The 22,542-nt window shown below is 44.8% G+C and overlaps 1 protein-coding gene across 4 annotated transcripts in view; it reads left to right on the top strand.

Moving 5' to 3' along the window:
- The window catches only part of LOC145350738 (homeobox protein Meis1), a 227,484-nt gene that overhangs the window by 75,491 nt on the left and 129,451 nt on the right, over positions 1–22,542 (top strand). For all 4 annotated transcript variants that reach the window (XM_080199986.1, XM_080199984.1, XM_080199987.1 and 1 more), the window contains one exon: positions 1,297–1,442. In XM_080199986.1, the coding sequence (XP_080056112.1) occupies positions 1,297–1,442 (146 nt within the window). The remainder of the gene's footprint in view (positions 1–1,296; positions 1,443–22,542) is intronic.

Below are 22,542 nucleotides of genomic sequence, written 5' to 3' on the forward strand. Positions count from 1 at the left end.
GATTCTACAAGTCCAAGACAAGTTGAATCACTGGCCAGTCCAGCTGTTTCCCACCCCGTTGTTGGATCTGACCATTTCCTTGTGTTTAAGTAAGAGCTGTGAGCACAGATAATGCACGCTGGCCACCTCATTTTATGCAAAATAAGTTTAAGTTTATTTGTTAGCGAGACAAGATTGACATAGTGGTTAGCACTGCTGTTTCACAGCGCCAGGGACCTGGGTTCTATTCCTGGCTTGGGTCACTTTTGTGCGGATACTGCACATTCTTCCCGTGTCTGCGTGGGTTTCCTCTGGGTGCTCCGGTTTCCTCCCACAGTCTGAAATTCATGCTGGTTAGGGTGCATTGGCCATGCTAAATTCTCCCTCAGTGTAACCCGAACAGGAATGGAATGTGGCGACTAGGGGATTGTCAGAGTGCCTTCATTGCAGTGTTAAAGTCAGCCTACTTGTGACACTAATAAATAAACTTAAACTTAAGAAAAAATAAATAAACAATGAGAGAGGGAATTTGCAGGGTGGGTGAAGGTGAGGGGTGGGGTTTGTTGGAAAGAGGTCTCTGTTGTGATCTTTTCCTCCAGTTCAAAGTTCAAGATAATTGGTCATGTGTCTTGGAGGGGGTGGGAAGTGTGGTCAGTGGGGCCAGTGGTACTGAACATACAGAGCAGAATACTGCACTGTACGGTTGTAGGAGTTCAGGTAGAAACCAGCTATCGTTTAGTGGGACTTTACAAACAAGACTGCACTAGCGCCCTAGTGCTGGGATATGATCAACAATTTATTTTGATGTCTCCAATCATTTGAGATTACAAGACTTTCACCAAAACATTAAATTACCTGTATCCTAAACGCCTGGAAAACACTGACATTTAACAAAATAAAAATAACTCCCAATTGTATGATGGCCACAGTGGTTAGCACTGCTGCCTCACAGCCTGCCAGGGACCCAGATTCAATTCTGGCCCAGGGTCACTGGCTGTGCGGAGTTTGCACTTTCTCCCCGTGTCTGCGTGGGTTTCTTCAGGGTGCTTTAGTTTCCTCCCACAGCCGAAAGATATGTGGGTTAGGTTGATTGGCCATGCTAAAGTTCCCCTTATGTCAGGGGGAGTAGCTAGGGTAAATGTGTGGGGTTATAGGAATAGGGCCTGGGTGGGATTGTGGTCGGTACAGACCTGATGGGCCAAATGGCCTCCTTCTGTACTGTAGGGATTCTGTGTTGTGCAACCTAAAGAAGCTATACAAAAGTCTTAAATGACCAGAGAAGAGTGCCTTAAAACTGCATCTTTAATGTACTGACAGGTGATGGCTTGGACAACAGTGTAGCTTCACCCAGCACAGGAGATGACGATGATCCAGACAAGGATAAAAAACGGCAGAAAAAACGAGGCATCTTCCCAAAAGTAGCCACAAACATCATGCGAGCGTGGTTATTCCAACACCTCACAGTAAGTGAAACATAAATTGATAAACCTTGAGATGTGGGTGAATTTCTCGATAATGGGGTGGGGGGGATGTTATTTCTTTGATGGAAGAGTCACCTGGATGGAGCACATGGGTGATGGGCGGGGGGGTGGGTGGGTGGGTTGCACACCTGCTTTGCAGCCCACCCAATTGCCTGCTGATTTGCTTCATTTGGTGGACAATTTTCCCTGTCTGTAGATGTTCTTCAGACCACAGTTACTAAGCGTTGAGGGGCGATAGCTACGCAAGGCCACAAAGAAACAAACCCAAGGCTTTATTTCCAGAGGGATAGAATTTGGGAAGTTAGGCTAAAGCTGTATTGAAACTTGGTCAGAGCACACTTTGAGTTACTGAACGCAGTTCCGGTCACCTTATTATGTACGAAAGGGACATGGAGGCACTGGGGTTGGTCCATGGAAGATTTACAAGGATGATATCAGAAATATGTTGGAATATATATCAACACATGATGGGCTGCATTTCTTCTCTCTCAAACAAAAAGGCAGAGGAGTGACCTAATTGAATGTGTTTACTTAATAAAAGCAAGGAAACTTCAAAAACAGTGGCACGGTGATTAGCACTGCTGCCTCACAGCAGTGTCTGTGTGGAGTTTGCACATTCTCCCTGTGTCTGCATGGATTTCCCCTGGGTGCTCCGGCTTCCTCCCACAGTCCAAAGATGGGCGGGATAGGTGCATTGGCCATGCTGAATTGCCCCTTAGTGTCCCGGGATGTGTAGGTCAGAAGGATTAGTGGGGTAAGTATGTGGGGTTATGGGGACGGGGCCTGGGTAGGATTGTTGTCGGTGCAGACTCGATGGGCTGAATGGCCTCTTTCTGCACTGTAGGGATTCTATGATTCCATTCTATGAACTAGGAGTCATTGTTCGAGGATAAAAGGTAAGCATTTCAGGGCTGTGGTGAGGAGAAATTTCTTCACCCAGGAGGTGGTGAGTGTATGGAATTCACAGAATGAGGTGCAGGCTAGAACATTGTGTGATTTCAAGAAGAAATTAGATATTGCTTTTTGGGCTGAAGGGATCAAGGAATATGGGAGGGAAGGAGGGATCAGGATATTGAGTACGATGATCAGTCATGATCAAAATGAATGCAGAGCAGGCTCGAAGGGCCGAATGGCCTACTGCTGCTTCTAGTTGCTATGTATCACTGGCTTGAGAGAAGGAAAAGAGAATTGTAAAAGGAGTAAGTGGATAACACTGCAGCAAATGGAGTTCAATATGTCCGAGTGTTATAATATTGACTTTGTAACCAAGAAAAAAATATAATCAGAATATTTTCTCAATGGTGAGGTATTAGAAGCTTTGAAGGATTGAGGCATTTCCATGTCCAAATATTGAAATCACTCAAAACTCGGGGAGAAGTACCGAAAGTAATCAAGAAGTTTCATTAATTGAATGTTGGTCTTTATCTGAAAGGGGTCTGAATACAAAGGAGAGAAGGAAATGATTCAAATGGACAGAGTCTTGGCCTGACTCCTGGGGTCCGAACCTCAGGGAGGATATGGTGTCAGCGGAGGAGAAACGGGGTGGGCTTTTCCAGCCATGTTCGCCCCAAAACTGGAAAATTCTGCCCGAGGTCAACAGAGGTCATGGCCTGCCCTCTACCCGCTACGATTCCCACGGTGGGCGGAATGGGGAAATTAGCCCCTTAATGTCAGATCCCCAAATGACACTGGAGCTTAAAGTGTTAAATCATGAGCTCAAATTGTATAAGCTTGCCTTGGCTTATGCAATTGAGGTAGAAAGCTTGAAGACACCAGAGGTGTGTGTGTGTTTGTGTGTGTGTGTGTGTGTGTGTGTGTGCTGCTTCCAGCCAAAATTGAAACTAAGACTGGATTGCATGACACATTTCTCTTGTAGTGATATCATGTTGCTATTCCTTCATAGGCAGGCATATTGCAACACCCCATCTCTTTTTAAAGAAACTTTTCTCCCTTCAAAAGAATTTACAGTGCATGTTCATGATTAGTCATGGCACTGCGGCACAGTAGTGAGCACTGCCGCCTCACAGCGCCAGGTACCCTGCCTTGGGTCACTGTCTGTGTGGAATTTGCACATTCTCCCTGTTTCTGTGTGGGTTTCCTCCCACAGTCCGAAAGACATGCTGGTTAGGGTGCATTGGCCATGCTAAAATCTCCCTCAGTGTACACAAACAGGCGCCAGAGTGCAGCAACTTGAGGATTTTCACAGTAACTTCATTGCAGTGTTAATATAAGCCTCCTTGTGACGCTAATAAATAAGTAAACTTTAGTGACCATTCACAAAGTGTGTAGAAGGGGGTCAAGTGTAAAGATAATCTGCTGGTACACCCAGATCTTGCAATGGTAACCTTGTCTGGAGGTTTCTTTAATTGCTCTCAGAAATTAGTGGAAATGTCATTCTGGAAGTAGTTCCTGATTTCAGCTGGGATCCGGTCCTCGATGCAGTGGGAATGCTTAATGGTTAAGGAGCTGGAATGAATCTGACTTGTCCTCGGGTTATGCCTCACTGTTGTGACTCCGTGTGTAATGATTTCATAGCACCTTGGTTCCGAGTGAATCTTTGCATCCTGAAATAGCTCACCAAGACATTGTAGACTGTTGTTCGTAACAATCTCCATAGTCATACCAAACAAACTGAAAATAGCACTGGGAGTGCGCGCGACAATTATGCACAATGTATGGTGCCATTGTTAAGTAATGGGGTATTTGGGGTCTATGATGATGATGAAGTCAGTGTCTTGGACATGAAAGAGGTCACCAGCATCCGAGAGCAGCTTTGTGTGACCACGACCTTGCAGTTCTGATGTGCAAAGTCTGTTGCTGTTTTCCTGTGACAGTGAAGGTAAACGGTGATGTACACACAGCCCCTTTCTCTCTGGACCCCGGAGCCTTGTAAAAACGGAATAAAAGTTTATTGTACCATGTGTGTTAACTGCTGCCACCCACGAGCAAGTTCTGAAATGCTGGAGAGATAACATTGAGGTCCCACGAAAGCTGTCATAAAAATTCATGTGTGGCTTAACCGACGAAGCAAAATAACAAAATATTAATCCAGTTAGTAAACTTTTATTAACGCTGTGCTGCACATGTACAGTGAGCCATTTCAGAACGTCTAAAGTATGTAGCATTGGCTTCAAATGTGGGGGTGAGAGAATGTAAAATGCTGGACTGTTAATCATTCATTATAATCAATGGTGTAGTAAATAGTTGTTTTGTAATGGTGCTGTAGTTCTATTAGTATCATGTTGAACTCAAGATGTGCATACTTCCTGATGGAACATGCAAATATCATGTTAACACTAAGTTGAATTATTGGTTCGACCTATGTAGGCCTGAACTCTTGCACATTTCCAAATCTAAGCTCCATGCAGTTCTGAGGATATGTCAGTTATTTTGAAGCCATCTTACAGTGACACAGTGGTTGGCACTGCTGCCTCACAGCACCAGGGACCCAGGTTCAATTCCTGGCTTAAAGTTTATTTATTAATCACAAGCTAGACTTACATTAACACTACAATGAAGTTACCAAGAAATTTCCCTAGTCGCCACAGTCCAGCGCCTGTTTGGGTCAATACACCTGATCAGTGTGTTTTTCAGACTGTGGGAGGAAACCGGAGCACCCGAAGGAAACCCATGCAGACATGGGGAGAACAAGCAGACTCCACACAGACAGTGACCCAAGCTGAGAATCGAATTTGAGACCCTGGCTCTGTGAGGCAGCAGTGCTAACCACTGTGCTACTATACCGGCTTGGGTCACTGCCTGTGTGAAGTCTGCATGTTCTCCCCATGTCTGTGTGGGTTTCCTCTGGGTGCTCTGGTTTCCTCCCACAGTCTGAAAGACGTGCTGGTTAGGGTGCATTGGCCATTTGAACTGGCACCTGAGTGTGGAGACTAGGGGATTTTCACAGTCCAATTCCAATTGGACTTCTTCAGAACTGTGTTTTATTTCTTTCTGCATCCTGTTGTTACACTGTACACACTGGGTTCCTTCACTAATCTTGTCACATCTCCTCAGTGGGGTGACATGGTGTCACAGTGGTTCGCACTGCTGCCTTACAGTGCCAGGGACCTGGGTTCGATTCCTGGTTTGGGTCACTGTCCGTGTGGAGTTTGTGCGTTCTCCCCGTGTCTGCGTGGGTTTCCTCCGGGTGCTCCGGTTTCCTCCCACAGTCTGAAAGACGTGCTGGTTAGGGTGCATTGGCCGTGCTAAATTCTCCCTCAGTGTACCCAAACAGGCACCAGAGTGTGGTGACACGGGGGTTTTCACAATAACTTCATTGCAGTGTTAATGTAAGCCTACTTGTGACACTAATACTTAAATTTAAGAAGCATCAGCAAATTCAGGTAGATTTTGATGAAAAAGTCTTCCTCATGCAAAGGTATTTTAAGCAACAATTGAGACGACAAAATCTGGCCCATTCTGATGCTCTAGGGCAACTGTATGAGGCAAAGGCTGATGTTAACACGTGAACGCTTCAACAGACTCTCTGCCCACTACCTTCTGTCAACAGTTTTCCCAATTCCTATCACCTGTGGCAGCACAGCCAAGCTTAACAAACAGTAGCCAGCTTTCCAGTACCACATGTTCCTCTCATGTTCAACCCTGACTGCTCAAGCTTGTTTGCGTGCTCATACATATCCGTACATGGCACACAGATTTGATTGCTGGGATGTGGGACATTATTTACAAAATCATTTTGTACAGAATTATTTTGTACATTATTTACAAAAGTCTGAGGTCACGTACCAACCGACTCAAGAACAGCTTCTTCCCTGCTGCTGTCAGACTTTTGAATGGACCTATCTTGCATTAAGTTGATCTTTCTCTACACCCTAGCTATGACTGTAACACTACATTCTGCACCCTCTTCTTTCCTTCTCTATGAACGGTATGCTTTGTCAGTATAGTGCACAAGAAAGAATACTTTTCACTGTATGCTAATACATGTGACAACAAAAATATCATCACACCAATTTTGACGTCACCAGTAACGAATTGGAAAAGTATGGAAATAACAAAAATGGCAACAGGAATCTCTGTTGGAAAAATGGAATAATGTGGACATGGATTATAGAGTGCAGCCAGTATTTCAGACATAGCACAGAATCTATAGCTCAGAAACAGGCCCTTTTGATTTGATTTGATTTATTATTGTCACATACATTAGTATACAGTGAAAAGTATTGTTTCTCGCACACTACACAGACAAAGCATACTGTTCATTGAGAAGGAAAGGAGAGGGTGCAGAATGTAGTGTTACAGTCATAGCTCGGGTGTAGAGAAAAATCAACTTAATCCAAAGCAGGTCCATTCAAAGGTTAAACAGCAGCAGGGAAGAAGCTGTTCTTGAGTTGGTTGGTACGTGTCCTCAGACTTTTGCATCTTTTTCCTGACGGAAGAATGTAGAAGAGAAAATACCCGGGATTTGGCCCATCCACTCTGTGCTGGTAATTATGGGATCTTCTTTCCATTCTCTATGTAGCCGATGTTAAGTCAATAAAACTACAGGTCGCAGATAATTTCAGTTATCCCACTGCAAAATCACAGTGTGAGAAAATAAGGGAGTTAGCAATGAGAAGTGAGGAGGAAAGCTGAAGTAACAATGTGGCAGAATCTAAAAGAAACACATTGTGATAGTTACAGTTGGGCAGAAGTGAAAATTTTGATTCTGTTGTACAGTCTAACTTGTCTTTAATGGTGTTCCAGTATGTTATAACGGGGTGCCTAATATTACGAATACATTGTGAACTAACGTGATTTTCTGATAGCTTTAATATCCTTCTAGAATCACATAGAATCATTACAGTGCAGAAGGAGGCCATTTGGCCCATCGAATCTGCACCAAGCACAATCGCACCTAGACCCTATTCCCATAATCCCACATATTTACCTTGCTAATCCCCCTGACACTTGGGTCAATATAGCATGGCCAATCAACCTAACATGCACATCTTTGAACTGTGGAAGGAAACCCACGCAGACAAGGGGAGAAAGTGTAAATTCCATACAGTCAACCAAGGCCAGAATTGAACCTGGATCCTTGGCACTGTGAGGCAGCAGTGCTAGGCACTGTGTCACCATGCCGGCCCCCACAGAAAATGTAACCCCACATATAAAGCAATTCAGGTGGGCAATGATGGCGGTAGTTCCTGTTTAATTTTAGATTTAAAACAGGAGAAGTGTTTTCTCGGAGCCAGTGTATCAAAAAACACCAATTGAGATAATTCATGGGTGGCTGTATCCATTGGCCTTTGAACAGTTTTCCCCTATTTGTGTGGTGTGCTTGTTTGGGAGTGAGGAGTTACATTTATATTGGGGCCACCCTTCCCCCCGTGACACTCTCACCACTCACCACAGTGATCCACCACCCCCCGAACCCCATGCACTCTTATGTTCAGGAATTCTCACTCTGGGGTTGCTCTGGAGTTGGTTCGGTTAAAGTTGTTCTGCGCCAGTGTAAATGCAGCCGGATTCACGCTCCCCTCGAGACTAGGGGAGCCTGCCTAAGGCGGATATCTCGGAAACTTTTGTTCTGTAACAGCGGCAGTGTGTTTCCCTTCTTAGACTGGTGCCATTGATAGGGGAAAGCACATGGAGATGACTTCTGTGAGAGAAGGGTGAAGGGGTCAGGTGTACTGCCTGACTGTGTACTGGCAGCGTACTAATTATCACAAAGGGCAGAATTTTACCAGCACATCCACCTGAGGTTCATACGATCCCACCTGAGGCCAATGGAGAATGCCATTCTCCGATCCTCGCCAGCCCCCGGAATCGGGGCAGGTGTACAGGTAAAATTCCGGCCAAAGAGTCACTTTGGATTACTTGTTATCTTGGATGGAGATATTTGAATGTGCAGAGTTGAAACTCCCTCGGATCAGTGCTAAGCTGTTGACTAATCCAAAGCTCTTGAACTAATGAGTCACTAGTTTCCACCAGTACTGAGGACAGAGCCCCGGTGCATCTGTAAGGTCAGAACAATCTGTCACCCAAAACCCCAGACAACCATCCCCATTGCAAACAGCAACAACATTGAAGCAACAAGCACTGGAGTCATAGGATTGATGTAAAACTGGTTTCCAGTTGATTAGTCACTCATTTTACACTCTCCCAATTTCCCTTTCCAATCGGAACAAGAAGCAAATATGATGTAGACATATATGTATAAGTGACAACTTATCCCATACGGACATCTGCAGCATCGACCAGATTAGTAACCATTCCCTCCATTCTCATTCAAAATTGGGGCCATTCATTTTAACAATCTTGGATTTAAGTCAAGAAAGACTTCGGAGTGTTTTAAAATGATGTTTACAGTTCAGTGAAGGCTCAATCAACTTAATCCTGGGATGAGAAGCTTATCCCATGAGGAAAGCAGGTTAGGCCTTTCCCTGTTGGCGTTTATAAGGTTAGAAGTCTCACAACACCAGGTTAGAGCCCAACCAGTACTTGATGTCTGTGCTGATGTGCACAGTCTTTTTGGAGATCCTCTCCACTTGGATCCGGCAGTTTGCAGTGTCAATGGTAGTCGTGATGTAGAGATGCTGGCGTTGGACGGGAGTAAACACAGTAAGAAGTCTCACAACAACCTGGTGTTGTGAGACTTCTTACTGTGTTTACCCGAGTCCAACACCAGCATCTCTACATCGAGTTTATGAGGATGAGAGGTGATCCAATGAAAAATATAAGGTCCCGAAGGGGCCTGGTAGTGTGGTAATGGGGGGAAGTTTATACTGTGGGAGAGTCTGGGGACACAGTTTAAGAACAAGAGGTCTACTGTTTAAGATGGTGATGAGGAAACATCTCTTCTCTCAGGGGGTCGTCAGTCTGTGGAGGTCTCTCCCCAGAGAGTAACAGCGACTGTGGGTATTTGAATATATTGAAGGCTGAGTTAGACGGAGTTTAGATAGACGGGGAAGACAAGTGTTATGGGGGAAGATGGCAAATTGGAGCTTAGTTTGCAATCAGATCAGCATTGATTTGATTGAGTGGTGGAGCAGGCTCAGAAGGCCGAATGGCCTACTGCTGTTCCTAAGTCCCATGTTTCTATGACTTGCATTTATTTAGCGCCTTTCACAACCCCAGGGCATCCCAAAGTGCTTTACAGCCAATCAGTACTTAGATGTCAGGGTGTTTCAACACCGCACACTTTTGCAGCGTAATTGCCAGAGTAATGTAGGAAAGACCACAGCCACTTTGTGCACAGGAAGATCCCACAATGCTCTAAATGACTGACTTGATAACAATGAAGTGGGAAATGTCACGATGGTACAGTGGAGGATGGTGTGTCAGGTTGGTGCAGATGTGGTTTATGCCGTCAGTCTCCGGTGGGTGGGGTGGGGGCAGCGGGTGCGGAACGGAGAGTGCCCGATAGGACCAGCAAGGCTGGCCCCACAGAGATTAGGGTGCCCTAATCAGTTCTGAACTGATGTTAAACTCCCCCAGCCCTCCTCCACCACCAAGGTATCAGGGGCTCTCTGTAACCCCCTCACCCTCCACCATGGTACAATTTCCTCCCTTCCCACCACTGCACAATATTTTGGGGCTTTCCCATCTTCTCCCCACCCCACCCCACTACAACCACTACGGCATACAGTACAAAGTCTCCCCAGTACTCTCCCCAGTACAAAGTCTCCTCCCCCTCCCGCCTCAGTATCAAGTCCCCATCCTCCCGTTCATTGCCCATTCTCCCCATCACTGCCAACTCCCTTCCTTCAAAGACCTCAGACCTCTCCCCCTGCCTCCCGCTCATAACAAGAATCCCCCATCATTGCTCAACATACTTGGAATACCGTGTACAGTTCTGGTCACCCTATTATAGAAAGGGCATTATTAAACTAGAAAGAGTGCAGAAAAGGTTTACTAGGACGCTATGGGGACTTTATGGATTGAGGCATAAGGAGAGGCTGGATAGACTTGGACTTTTTTCCCTGGAGCTTAGGAAGCTAAGGGTGATCTTATAGAGGTGTATAAAATAATGAGGGGCATAGATAGCTAGATAGTCAATATCATTTCCCAAAGATAGGGGAATCTAAAACTAGAGGGCATAGATTTAAGTTGAGAGCGGAGAGATACAGAAGTGTCCAGAGGGGCAATTTTTTTCACACAGAGGGTGGTGAGTGTCTGGAATAAGCTGCCAGAGGCAGTAGTAGAGGCGGGTACAATTTTGTCTTTTAAAAAGCATTTGGAGAGTTACATGGGTAAGATGGGTATAGAGGGATATGGGTCAAATGTGGACAATTGGGATTAGTTTAGGGGTTTAAAAAAAAGGGTAGCATGGACAAGTTAGGCCAAAGGGCGTGATTCCATGCTGTAAACCTCTATGACTCGATAACTCTACGAAATAATCGGTTACTAAGATAGCGTGAACAGAAATATGATTAAAGCAGAGCTGTGTAATGGTTTGGAGAATATGATGTGTTATTGCTAACCAGTGCTACGATTGAATTGAATGAAATCATTAACAATGCTTTGATTGATTCTGGTCGTGTTGGAGAATATTGTGAGATATTGCCTTTGTTGGATTATTGTCTCCTTAGTGCGCCTCTGTCTGAGTCTTCAGCATGAGATGGTGAGCACAAATGGGTCAATGTATCTGATTTTGTGATCTGAAATCCATTTGCTTTTATTTATTATTATTGTACACAGTGATATAAAAAGGTAGTAAGGAATAACGAGATACACAGTATGTATGTGCGGTCACTATCCCGTTATCTCCATTATTTTTCTCATTCATTTTTATAGTTTTATACTTTCCCTCCTTGTTTTCAAGTGGCCTCTCTCTTCCCCATGGCCGCAATCTTCTCCAGCTGTGTACCCTGTCCTCCAACTCAGGCCTTTTACATATTTCTGATTTTAATCGCCCCGGCATTGGCAGTTCTGCTATGAGCACCTGAACTCTCTCCCTACACCTCTCTCTGCTAATTTTCAGGCACTGATTAAAGTCCACCCCTTTGACTAAGCTTTTAGCTAACTGTGTAAGTATCTCCTCATGTGGCCCAAGTGGCAAACTTTGATAATGCTCTTATGAGACACGTTGGGCTGTTTTGCAATGTGTAGGGTACTATGTAAATACAAGTTGTTGTTGTTGTGATGTCTTGTGCTAGGGTATGGGGTAGCGGCAGTAGCTTCCTGATACCCACCCAAGGCGAACATCCTTAATATTCAATCCTGTACCATCAGTGTCAGCCGCAGACTGAATCTTACTGTGACTCTCACATGCAGTAGGGGTCACTGGATTCGGGGAGTTAACCATCCCTAATTTCTGAGGACAACCAGAGCTCTCCGTGACTCAGTCGTTGCACCATGCGGTATGTTATAGAATCACAATCCCTATAGTGCAGAAGGAGGCCATTCAGCCCATCACCTCTGCACCGACATTCCGACAAAGCATCTCACCTAGATCCTATCCCCGTAACCTCACATATCTACCACATTAATCCCCATAACCTGCACATCTTTTGACACAAAGGGACAATTTAGCATGGCCAATCCACCTAACCCACACATCTTTATTAACAAAGGGGTAATTGGCATGGCCAGTCCACCTAACGCGCACATCTTTGGACTGTGGGAGGAAACTGCAGCACCCGGAGGAAACCCATGCAGAAACAGGGAGAACGTGCAGACTCCACACACTGTCACCCAGACCAGAATTGAAGTCGGGTCCCTTGCACTGAGGACCACTCACTCACCCCTACTCGCTGGGACGTGAGTCTTTAATGTAAACTTGGTCTCCCAGCTCTTGATCCATATTCCTGTAGGTCAGGATCCGTAAGTGCCTTTTTTTTTAAATGCAGTGATGGTTTCTGCCTCCAGCACTCATGTAGGCAGAAGGTTCTAGACCCTTCATCACCCTCTGGGTGAAAAATGTTCAACTCCACTCCCCTCTAAACTGAATAAGGTAGAAATGTGATGATTGTTCCAGCATATTGGTGACATTGCAGAGGAATTAACTTTTAGACACTCTGCATTGGTGCATGACTTCACACTTGTTGAATTTGCATGCTTGACTGGAGTGAGATAAGATAGCTTCAGCATCCAATAAATATACTTGATCAAAAGATGGTACAACAATTCAGGTTTCACGATGGCATCTATTCAGTTTGGAAATTGTTATTTTTGGGCCTTATCTCTCATGGGCACATCAAGGTTTGAGCCACCGTCAGCTCCAGAGTATCGACTTTGAAGTGCCTCCTGTATTGCTGTGAATGTGGAATGTGAGTGTTAATGTTTACGAGCTATGACGTTTACTGTCAGTGCTGCTCAGATCTCTGCTCCTTACAAACATTACTGGAACAGCAATCGACAGATTTGCTGATACAAAGGGCTGTATTTGCAACCTCACATTGCAGTTATGCTGCTTGGTTGTAAATAGATCAATGCCATTGGGCTTGTTATTTTCAGTGCGATAAAGAATCTATCGGTTTTTAATCTGCAGGGTTTTAATCCTCTCCTGATTGACTTATTTGATGCTGTGGAAACTGTTCCAGTTTCATCTGAGTTTCTAAATCAGAGAAGGCCATTGTTCTTTCAGTTTTCTGTAATTACCCATCTGGAGGATATGACAGGATGGACAGACACACACGTACACTCACTTATCTCAGACACACAGAAATGCACGCACCCACACACACACACAACCACACTCATACACAGGTGCACAAACACTGACACATACACACACAGTCACACACACGCAGAGAGATGCACACACTCACTCACACACAGATACACAGGCACACAAACACTGACACACACACACATAGAGTTGCACACACAGAGAGATGCACACACTCACTCACACACACAGATACACAGGCACACAAACACTGACATACACACAGTCGCACACAGAGATGCACACACTCACTCACACACATAGATACACAGGCGCGCAAACACTGACACAGACACACACATAGAGTCGCACACACAGAGATGCACACACTCACTCACACAGATACACAGGCACACAAACACTGACACACACACAGTCGCACACACACAGAAATGCAAGATGCACACATTCACACTCACACACAGATACACAGGCGCACAAACACTGACGCGCACAAACACTGACACACACACACATGCGCATACTCACTCACACACACAGATACACAGGCGCACAAACACTGACACACACACACACATGCGCATACTCACTCACACACACAGATACACAGGCGCACAAACACTGACACACACACAAACACTAACACACACCCACAAACATATCAACTCTTTCATTGACTGGTGCCATACTAAATTCTGCCCCATTCCAAAAAAAAGAGTTGTCAAAGCTTCCTGTTTGAAGCAACAAGCCCAACCAACAACCACTATCCTCCCCTAGGCAAACCCACTGCCCGCCAGTGTTTTAATTCTAACGCTATTGCTTTGTTAGTACATTTGAATTGGGTTGTAGTTTTCTGTGTTACAAGTTACTGTGTCTTGTCAGAGCCTTCTTCCTGTTGGCAGCGGCGTTTAACAGACATGCAGACAAACTGGAAATGTTCAGTAATCCTACACTGCGACAAGAATAACTTTTCAGCGTGTTACTAATGAAGCAGTTGTTAAGTAGTGGGGCTGCGGTGGGGGGAGTTAGTCGATGCTTTTTTGGAATAAAATGGAACAAGATATTGTGGAATTGCTTGAAGGGAGGTGGAAGGTTTGGACAGCTCTGCTCCTAGCTGTGGCTTAGATGGGGCAGAACCTGTTACACAGGATTTTTGTTTTCCCCTTCACTGTCCTCAGTGTGAGTGAAAGCAAATAGGCAGGTAGCTGGAAATTATAACCGTGCCACAAGCCTAGCCTGGCAGGCTGCTCCTTGGAGATATCCTGCAGCAGCTACAGTACAGAACCGTGTGTCCCTCGCAGGCGCAAATTTGCGACAATAACCACCTCTTTATCTTAATAACAACCCCCAACGTGTGAAACCTACCGCACCAGTCAGAAAGTGAATGTCAGAAATATGAGCCCGTTCTGCTCTACGTAGTTGGTGTTTATCACAGCGGGGGTGGCCACGGGCTTACCCTGGGTCAGAAATCATTTTCCGAGGAAGTCTTCCCCCCCACTCCCCTCCCAAATCCTCTAGCCCACTCTGCTTCCTTTTTTTTCAAAAAGAGAAAGGTCAAATTTATGGAGAAATAAACAGCAAACTTAAGCCCCCCTCCCAGCTCTGAGCCTGGTTGTGTTGCTCACAGTTCCCCAGTATACGGCCAATTTGTGAAACACTGTGATGGGGTAATTAGCCAAAGCCAGAGCTTCCCAATTGCTGCCATGCATGCATGTTGAAAGCATTTTTTTTAAAAAAAACACTGCACCAGCGTGCCGGCAGGGCTGCGAAAAAAGAAATACTGCCCTGGTTTATTTGTAAATAAGACGGCAGGACAGCCACAGATGAAAGCACTCAAAACACTACCTCATGAATTAGTCACAGAAAAGCTTTTGAGATCCGTAATACGCACATGTAAAAATCGGAGCTGGGATAGCTGCATGCCTCTTGCAATATAATTAGGATCTAATTTACCACCCTTTGCACACAGATGTAATAACGTCTAGATATTTATTTTCTCCTTAAGCGTATTACATGTACCTCCGTAAAGCAGTTATTGAACAGAAACAGGTGTGTGAATCCCTAATTCATTTCTTTTGCCACAAACACAGAGCAGTTTAAAAGAAATATTTACCAAAAGGACACAGCAGAGAGGGATGAGAATGCCAGTAAATGGGATGTTAATGGACAGTTGCCCTTTACTCACTGATGGATTTTGTGATGGTTAAGTAAATTAAGGCAAATGCAGCGAAAATCAATAACCATTGCAGAGGCCTGGTTGAGGCTCGCAGAGTATGGACAGAATGACAGATGTTCTGCATATGACCTCGCTAGGAATTAATGCTTGTACTACCAGGCACACATTGAATTGTTTCTTTTACCTCACTGAGCCTTGGAACCATTGTAATTATCAAAAAGGTCTCCTTGTAACACTAAATTCTGTGTGACACTAAATCCTTTAAAAACAACAGAATTATCATGGAATCATAGAACCCCTACAGTGCAGAAAGAGGCCATTTGGCCCATCGAGTCTGCACCTAACACAATCCCACCCAGGCCCTACCCCCATATCCCTACACATTTACCCATTAATCCCTCTAACCTACACATCTCAGGACACTGAGGGACAATTTTAGCATGGCCAATCAACCTAACTCGCACATCTTTGGACTTTTATGTATTAAAATTATATGCCTATCTTAATACATAACAATTTACAGATAGACATTAAAATATCTATATCAACATTTCAGAGTTTTTTTCACTCTTTTATTTTGCAAATGGTTTTAAAATTCTGTCCATTCTGCCCAGTTGGTCATGTCATCAAGGGCAGCACAGTGGTTAGCACTGCTGCCTCACAGTGCCAGGGATCTGGGTTTGATTCCCGGCCTCGGGTCATTGTTTGTACCTTCTCCCTGTGTCTGCGTGGGTTTCCTCTGGGTGCTCTGATTTCCTCCCACACTCCAAAGATATGCAGGTTAGGTGGATTGGCCATGCTAAATTGCCCCTTAGTGTCAGGAGGATTAGCAGGGTAAATACATGGGATTACGGGAATAGGCCCTGGGTGGGATTGTGGTCGGTGCAGACCGGATGGGCTGAATGACCTCGTTCTGCACTGTAGGGATTCTATGAATGTTGCAAAGTATCGTCCTTTCATTTGAATATTGATGCAGGTGCAGAAATGCTCCTGTAAAGCTTGAGATGTGTCTTCCAGCATCCTACTCAATGGGAATTCACAGAACGATTTAAATGATAGCCCTTGCTAATATCAAGCTTCATCCCCTCACCGATCTGCAAGTCATAAACTTCCTGACTCCCCAAAACATGTCCACAATTTACAAGGCACAAGTCAGGAGTGTGATGGAATATCCCCACTTGCCTGGATGAACATTCAAGAAGCTCTTCACTATCCTGGACAAAGCAGCCCCACTTGATTGGCACCCCATCCATCTCCTTCAACATTCACCCCTTCCACCACCGACAGCTGTGTGTACCATCCGCAGGGTGTGCTGCAGCAAATTTCCAAACCTCTGACCCCTGTCCCAAGCTGACACATGGGAACATCACAACCTGCAGATTCCCCTCCAAGCCACTCACTATCCTGACTTGGAAATATATTGGCTGTTCCTTCACTGATGCTGGGTCAAAATCCTTGAACTCCTTCCCTAACAGCACTGTGGCTGTACTTACGCCGTGTGGACTGCAGCAGCTCAAGAAGGCAATTCATCACCTTCTCAAGGGGCAATTAAGGTTGAGAAATAATGGCTGGTCTGGCCAAAGATGTCCGTAAACTGTGAACGATGCCCTAATCCATCAACACCTAACCAGCCCTGTTGCCTTTGAAATCATTTCAATCCTGTTCACTCCCGCATGTAAGCTGTGCCCCTCCCCCAAGGTTCTTGGTGCCCCCAAACTGACACCTTGACCAGACATGAGGAGCGTGAGACAGTTTTCTTCAAGACAATCCAACTGGAACGGGCATTGTCTCTAATCTCAGGAGGAAGCAGACATTGACCTTGGAGGAAATGCAGAGCAAATTTCCCATAATGATATCTGGGGTTCAGTTACAAGGAGAGGTTACACAAGCTAGACTCGTATACACTGCAGTTTGGAAGGTTATCCGGTGATTTAGTCGATGCTTTCAAGGTATGAGGGGGAACGAATTCTCTGAATAAGGAGAATACGCAGGTTGGGGGGAGGGCGGGCTGGGGTCTCGGACTGGGCTTTTGAGACACAACCTAAAAATTAGAGGCAAACCTCTCAAGAATAACATGTAAAGGGTGGCCAACAATGGGGAAGTGATGGCCTAGTGGTATAATAGCTTGACTTTTAATCCAGAAACTCAACTAATGTTCTGGGGACCCGGGTTCGAATCCCAGCATGGCAGACGGTGCAATTTGAATTCAATTAAAAATAAATCTGGAATTAAGAATGTACTGATGGACTGTTGTCGGAAAAACCCATCCGGTTCACTAATGTGCTTTAGGGAAGGAAATCTGCCGTCTTTACCTGGTCTGGCCTACATGTGACTCCAGAGCCACAGCAATGTGGTTGACTCTGGACTGCCCTCCAAGGGCAACTGGGGATGGGCAATAAATGCTGGCCCATGTCCCAAGAATGAATAAAAACAAAAATGTGGAACTCCCTTCCCAGTTAATACTCGGTCAGCTGGTAATATTGAAACTGAGATTGACAGCTTATTTTTTTAAATTTAAGCGATATGGGGCAAAGGCTGTAGAGGTGGTTAGATCATAGGTCAACCATGACCTCACTGAAAGGCAAGAGTGGGCTCAAAGGGCTGAATGGTCTCTGTGTTCCCATGTCTTGGGGAGGACAGTGGGGGGGGCTCTGATTGTAAATGCCAGCTGTGAAAAGGATTCCAAAAGGAAAGTTGAGCTTTTAGCATTCCAGCTCTGCAGCAACTGGAATTCCTTGACAAACGTTGGATTTTACATTTCCTCCATCGGTGACTGGAGCCAATGCTGGGCTTCCTCCAGACTGAAGGAGGAGATTGCTGTGGCCATCTCGTTTACTAATGACTGTAATTTGTTATGTATTATGACATAGGTGTGAAGCAAATAATAAAAGCCTTTTTCAAAATATTCATCTTGCGTGCTAAATTGATAGCGTGGAAACAGTCTTCAGAGAATACTCAGGAGGGGTAGATGGTAATTTAACAGGTTGTTAGAAAATTCATATAAATTATGATTTCATTAATCCTTGTATTGCAAATTAAGGCACTTTAGAATTCACAAATAAAAAGCTTTTAGCTAGCAGGCACGATGGATTTTCTTTTGGGATAGATGAGCTAAACTGCTTTGAGTTTCCAGGTTTCTATCTATTTTTGGATAGTTTGCGGAATTCAGGAAGTTCTGCTTTGATATTCGGAGTTTCCCCATTTATGAGCCTTTAGTTATAGTAAACAGACGTGAATATCGTTGCCAATTTCAGTTGCCAGGTGCATGTTTCAGCTCATTCTTAAAGCAATTCTCATTCAGCCCCTGTTGTCGTCTTAACTTACAGTAAGTGCCCTCCAACATGTCAGGGCAGCGAAAGACCCTGAAGGAGGTCCGACCCATTCTTTTATGATAAATCCCAGCCCCAGCGCCCCACCTTCTCTCAAATTCCTTCTCTCCATACCAATTCATTCAATGCTGTTAATACCTGTTTAGACTATCTCCCTCAATGGATTCCATCTGCTGCAATTTTCCTTCCAGATAACATTTGCCAGAGCTCCATCACTCACTGCCTGAAAGAAAAGGGACCCCTCCACTCTTAACTTTCAAATTCTTAAGTACTACCATGTTTCAGTTTTCCACCTTTGTGTAATAATCGGCTGGGATCATCCTGCCCATTTCCCTTCATTAGAGTCTTGAAAGTCACCTTGAAGACTTGTACTTTTCCTAAAGAATTCAAATCCGATTCCCTCACCTCCCCCCATCATTTAGATTGCGAACACTCAGCCTTGCCCGCCCTCTCACCTCAAATGGACAGTCATATCCACCCATGATTAGATAGCTGAGAGATGGTTTTGCTAATTTTCTATTTGCGTTCGCTATTCGAACACAAACAGCGAAATGAAGATGCAGGCCAGAATACTATAAGGGTGGCACTGCTGTCTCACAGCGTGAGGGACCCTGGTTCAATTCCGCCTTGGATCACTGTCTGTGGAGAGTCTGCACATTCTCCCCAGGTCTGCATGGGTTTTCTCCGAGTGCTCCAGTTTTCTCTCACAGTCTGAAAGCCGTGCGGGTTAGATGCATTAGCCACACTAAATTCTCCCTCAGTGTACTTGAGCAGGTGCCGGAGTGTGGCGACTAGGGGATTTCCACAGTCACTTCGTTGCAGTGTGAATGTAAGCCTACTTAGAATCATAGAATCCTACAGGACAGAAGGAGGCCATTCAGCCCACTGAGTCTGCACTGACCACAATCCCACCCAGGCCCTATCCTCATAACCCCAGGTATTTACCCTAACTTATATCCCTGACACTAAGGGGCAATTTAGCATGGCCAATCGACTTAACCCACGTATCTTTCGACTTGTGACACTAATTAATAAATAAATAAATAATGGCCATTCGCGCCATTTCCCATCCTGCCGCAGGGCACCAAATTCTCACTGCAGCGGGAGCGTGGTGTGAATGGTGTGAAATCTTCTCTCTGGAACTGATGAGGCTTGGTCTCAAACAGCAGCAGTGGCCGGAACCTTCTGCCCCACCAGGAGGTGGGTGGGCATCAGGACCGCTATCCAATGTCCTCCCAGCTCCACTACGAGAACAGTTTGTGTGGGAAGGCACACATATTTGACCTTCCCGACTTGCCTCTAGTTGAGTCCCTTAAGGACCTGCTCGCATCTCCACTTCTCTATCCACCTCCAGAAACTCCGGTCCATACGTCTACCACCTACATGCCTGGTAATACCATGCAGGCTGCCTGTTTCCTGGAGGGTGGAGGGGGCAGAAGGCTGGGACACCCTGGATATACGTTAATGTGTGCTTGATTCAGTGCGAGGACATGAGGCAGGGGGATGGTCACTGACAAAGTTTCAGTTTATTTGTTAGTGTCACAATTGGGCTTACATTAACACTGCAGTGAAGTTACTGTGAAAATCCCCGAGTCGCCACACTCTGGCACCTGTTCGGGTACACTGAGGGGGAATTTAGCACGGCCAATGCACCCTAACCAGCACATCTTTTGGACTGCCACCTGCTGCCAACAAACCCCACCCCACAAGACACCACCCAACCCCCTCCCACCCAATCCCACTAATTGCTCTTACCTTTCTCCTTCACTGCTCTGTGATTCTGGAGCGGGTTGGGATGTGGGGGTGGATGTACCTAGTATTAAACTGCAATTTGTTTGATTATGTAACAGTGAGTGAAAAGGAGGGGAATATGCACCTGTCATTAAATGTACGACAATGTTCATCTGTGTACAAAACAAATAAAAACCTGAAAGCCAATCAGTTTTGAATCCGATTTGACTATCTGATTACTTTTCAAATGTGTATAACTGCAAAGAGCACATTTTCAGCACAAGACAACTGAGGAAAACTTTTTTCTTTTGTAATATTTTTGAGGAAATCTTTCAGCAAACTTTGTAGAACCAGGAATTGTAATGATGATTATAGGTTTATTTTTCCAACCTCAAACTGCAAGTCAAGTTTATGGTGCACCCAATAACTGAACGTGGTGGGATCTCATGTTGGGTGTTTTATTGTAGTGGAAAGATTTCATTGCAACACAAGCTGCACGGAGCTTGTGTGACTCCGACCATTGAATCCCGATGTGAAGGATCTTTAGCTCTTAGTGATCTGGGACAGAATTCATATAACTGTAGTGCCAGATTGCCATTGTAGGGGCTGTCCCCATGCACCCGCATTTCAATTCATGCCTCACGTTTCTTTCATTGCTTACCTTGTCAAGCTACATCATCTGGTTGGAGGTCATACTATTTCAGAACCACTCCTGAACCTGGGCAGGCGATGGCCTCGCAGTATTATCACCAGACTATTAATCCAGAACCTCAGCTAATGTTCTGGTGACCCAGGTTCAAATCCCATCACAGCAGGTGGTGGAATTTGAATATAATTTAAAAATTCTGCAATTAAGAATCTTCTGATGACCATGAAGCCATTGTCAGAAAAACCCATCTGGTTCAGCAGTGTCCTTTAGGGAGAGGAAGTCTTCTGCCCTTACCCAGTCTGGCCTAGATGTGACTCCAGAGCCACAGCAATGGGATTTACTCTCAACTGCCCTCTGAAATGGCCTGGCAAGCCACTCAGTTGTATCAATCGCTACTGCAGCATTTCAAAGAAGACAGTTCACCACCTTCTAAAGTGTTGGGCAGTATATACTGGCCAACTGCCTAGGTTCCAGGAATGAATAAAAAACAATATGGCCAGCAAGTTAATCCAGTTGACTCATTGATTTTTCTCTACACCCCATCATTTAATTTGATTGATTATTGTCACATGTATTAGCACAGCGAAAAATATTGTTTCTTGCGCGCTATACAGACAAAGTATACCATTCATAGGAAAGGAAACAAGAGAATGTAGTGTTACAGTCATAGCTAAGGTGTAGAGAAAGATCAACTTAATATGTGGTAGATCCATTGAAAAGTCTGATGGCAGCAGGGAAGAAGCTGTTCTTGAATCGGTTGGTACGTGGACTTCAGAATTTTGTATCTTTTTCCTGAAGAAAGAAGGTGGAAGAGAGAATGTCTGGGGTGTGTGGGGTCCTTAATTATGCTGGCTGCTTTGCTGAGGCAGCGGGAAGTGTGGACAGAGTCAATGGATGGGAGGTGGGTTTGTGTGATGGATTGGGCTACATTCACAACCTCTTGTAGTTCCTAAAACTGTGACACTAAATTCTGCACTCTATTCTTCTCTTCTATGTTACTCTATGAATGGTATGCTTGTTCTGTATAGCGCAAGAAACCACACTGTATATCCAATACATGTGACAATAATAAATCAAATCAAGTGAGAGTCAGTGCCACATTGTAACATTCGGGATTTCCATCTGCTGCGTTCACTTTGGCAGTGAACAGATGAAAATCGGATATTTAATAGGTCACGCAAACATTTATGAAAGACACCACATTTGCATACTGTATTTTCTACAAGACATTTCTGAAAGAGATATGTCACTCTTATTCCCAAGTTGATTTGTAGGTAATTAAGCTCGAGGAGCAGTGATTGAGCATCGTGCTGATCTTTTACATACGATAGCTGTAAACCTGGTGTTGCATCGCCCACAAGAGTTCCTCAAAAACCATTGCTAATAAAGATCAGACACTTCTAGCGAGCGAGCTCAGGGGAGAATTATTTGGGAATTACAAAGCATTTGAAAAGGTAGATGTGTGCGCACAGACAGGGAGATTGTCAGGCTTGTAACCTGGAGCAATGTGATGTCAGACTCCTTTGAGTTACTCATATCCATTTCCATTGCCATGGTGACAATGTGCCATGATGAAAGTTGTTATTATTAAGGGATGGACAGCGTGCATGGTATTTTTA

This window comes from Carcharhinus amblyrhynchos, chromosome 12, assembly GCF_965287045.1.
Source record: "Carcharhinus amblyrhynchos chromosome 12, sCarAmb.v2.hapA, whole genome shotgun sequence".
Taxonomy (NCBI): domain Eukaryota; kingdom Metazoa; phylum Chordata; class Chondrichthyes; order Carcharhiniformes; family Carcharhinidae; genus Carcharhinus; species Carcharhinus amblyrhynchos.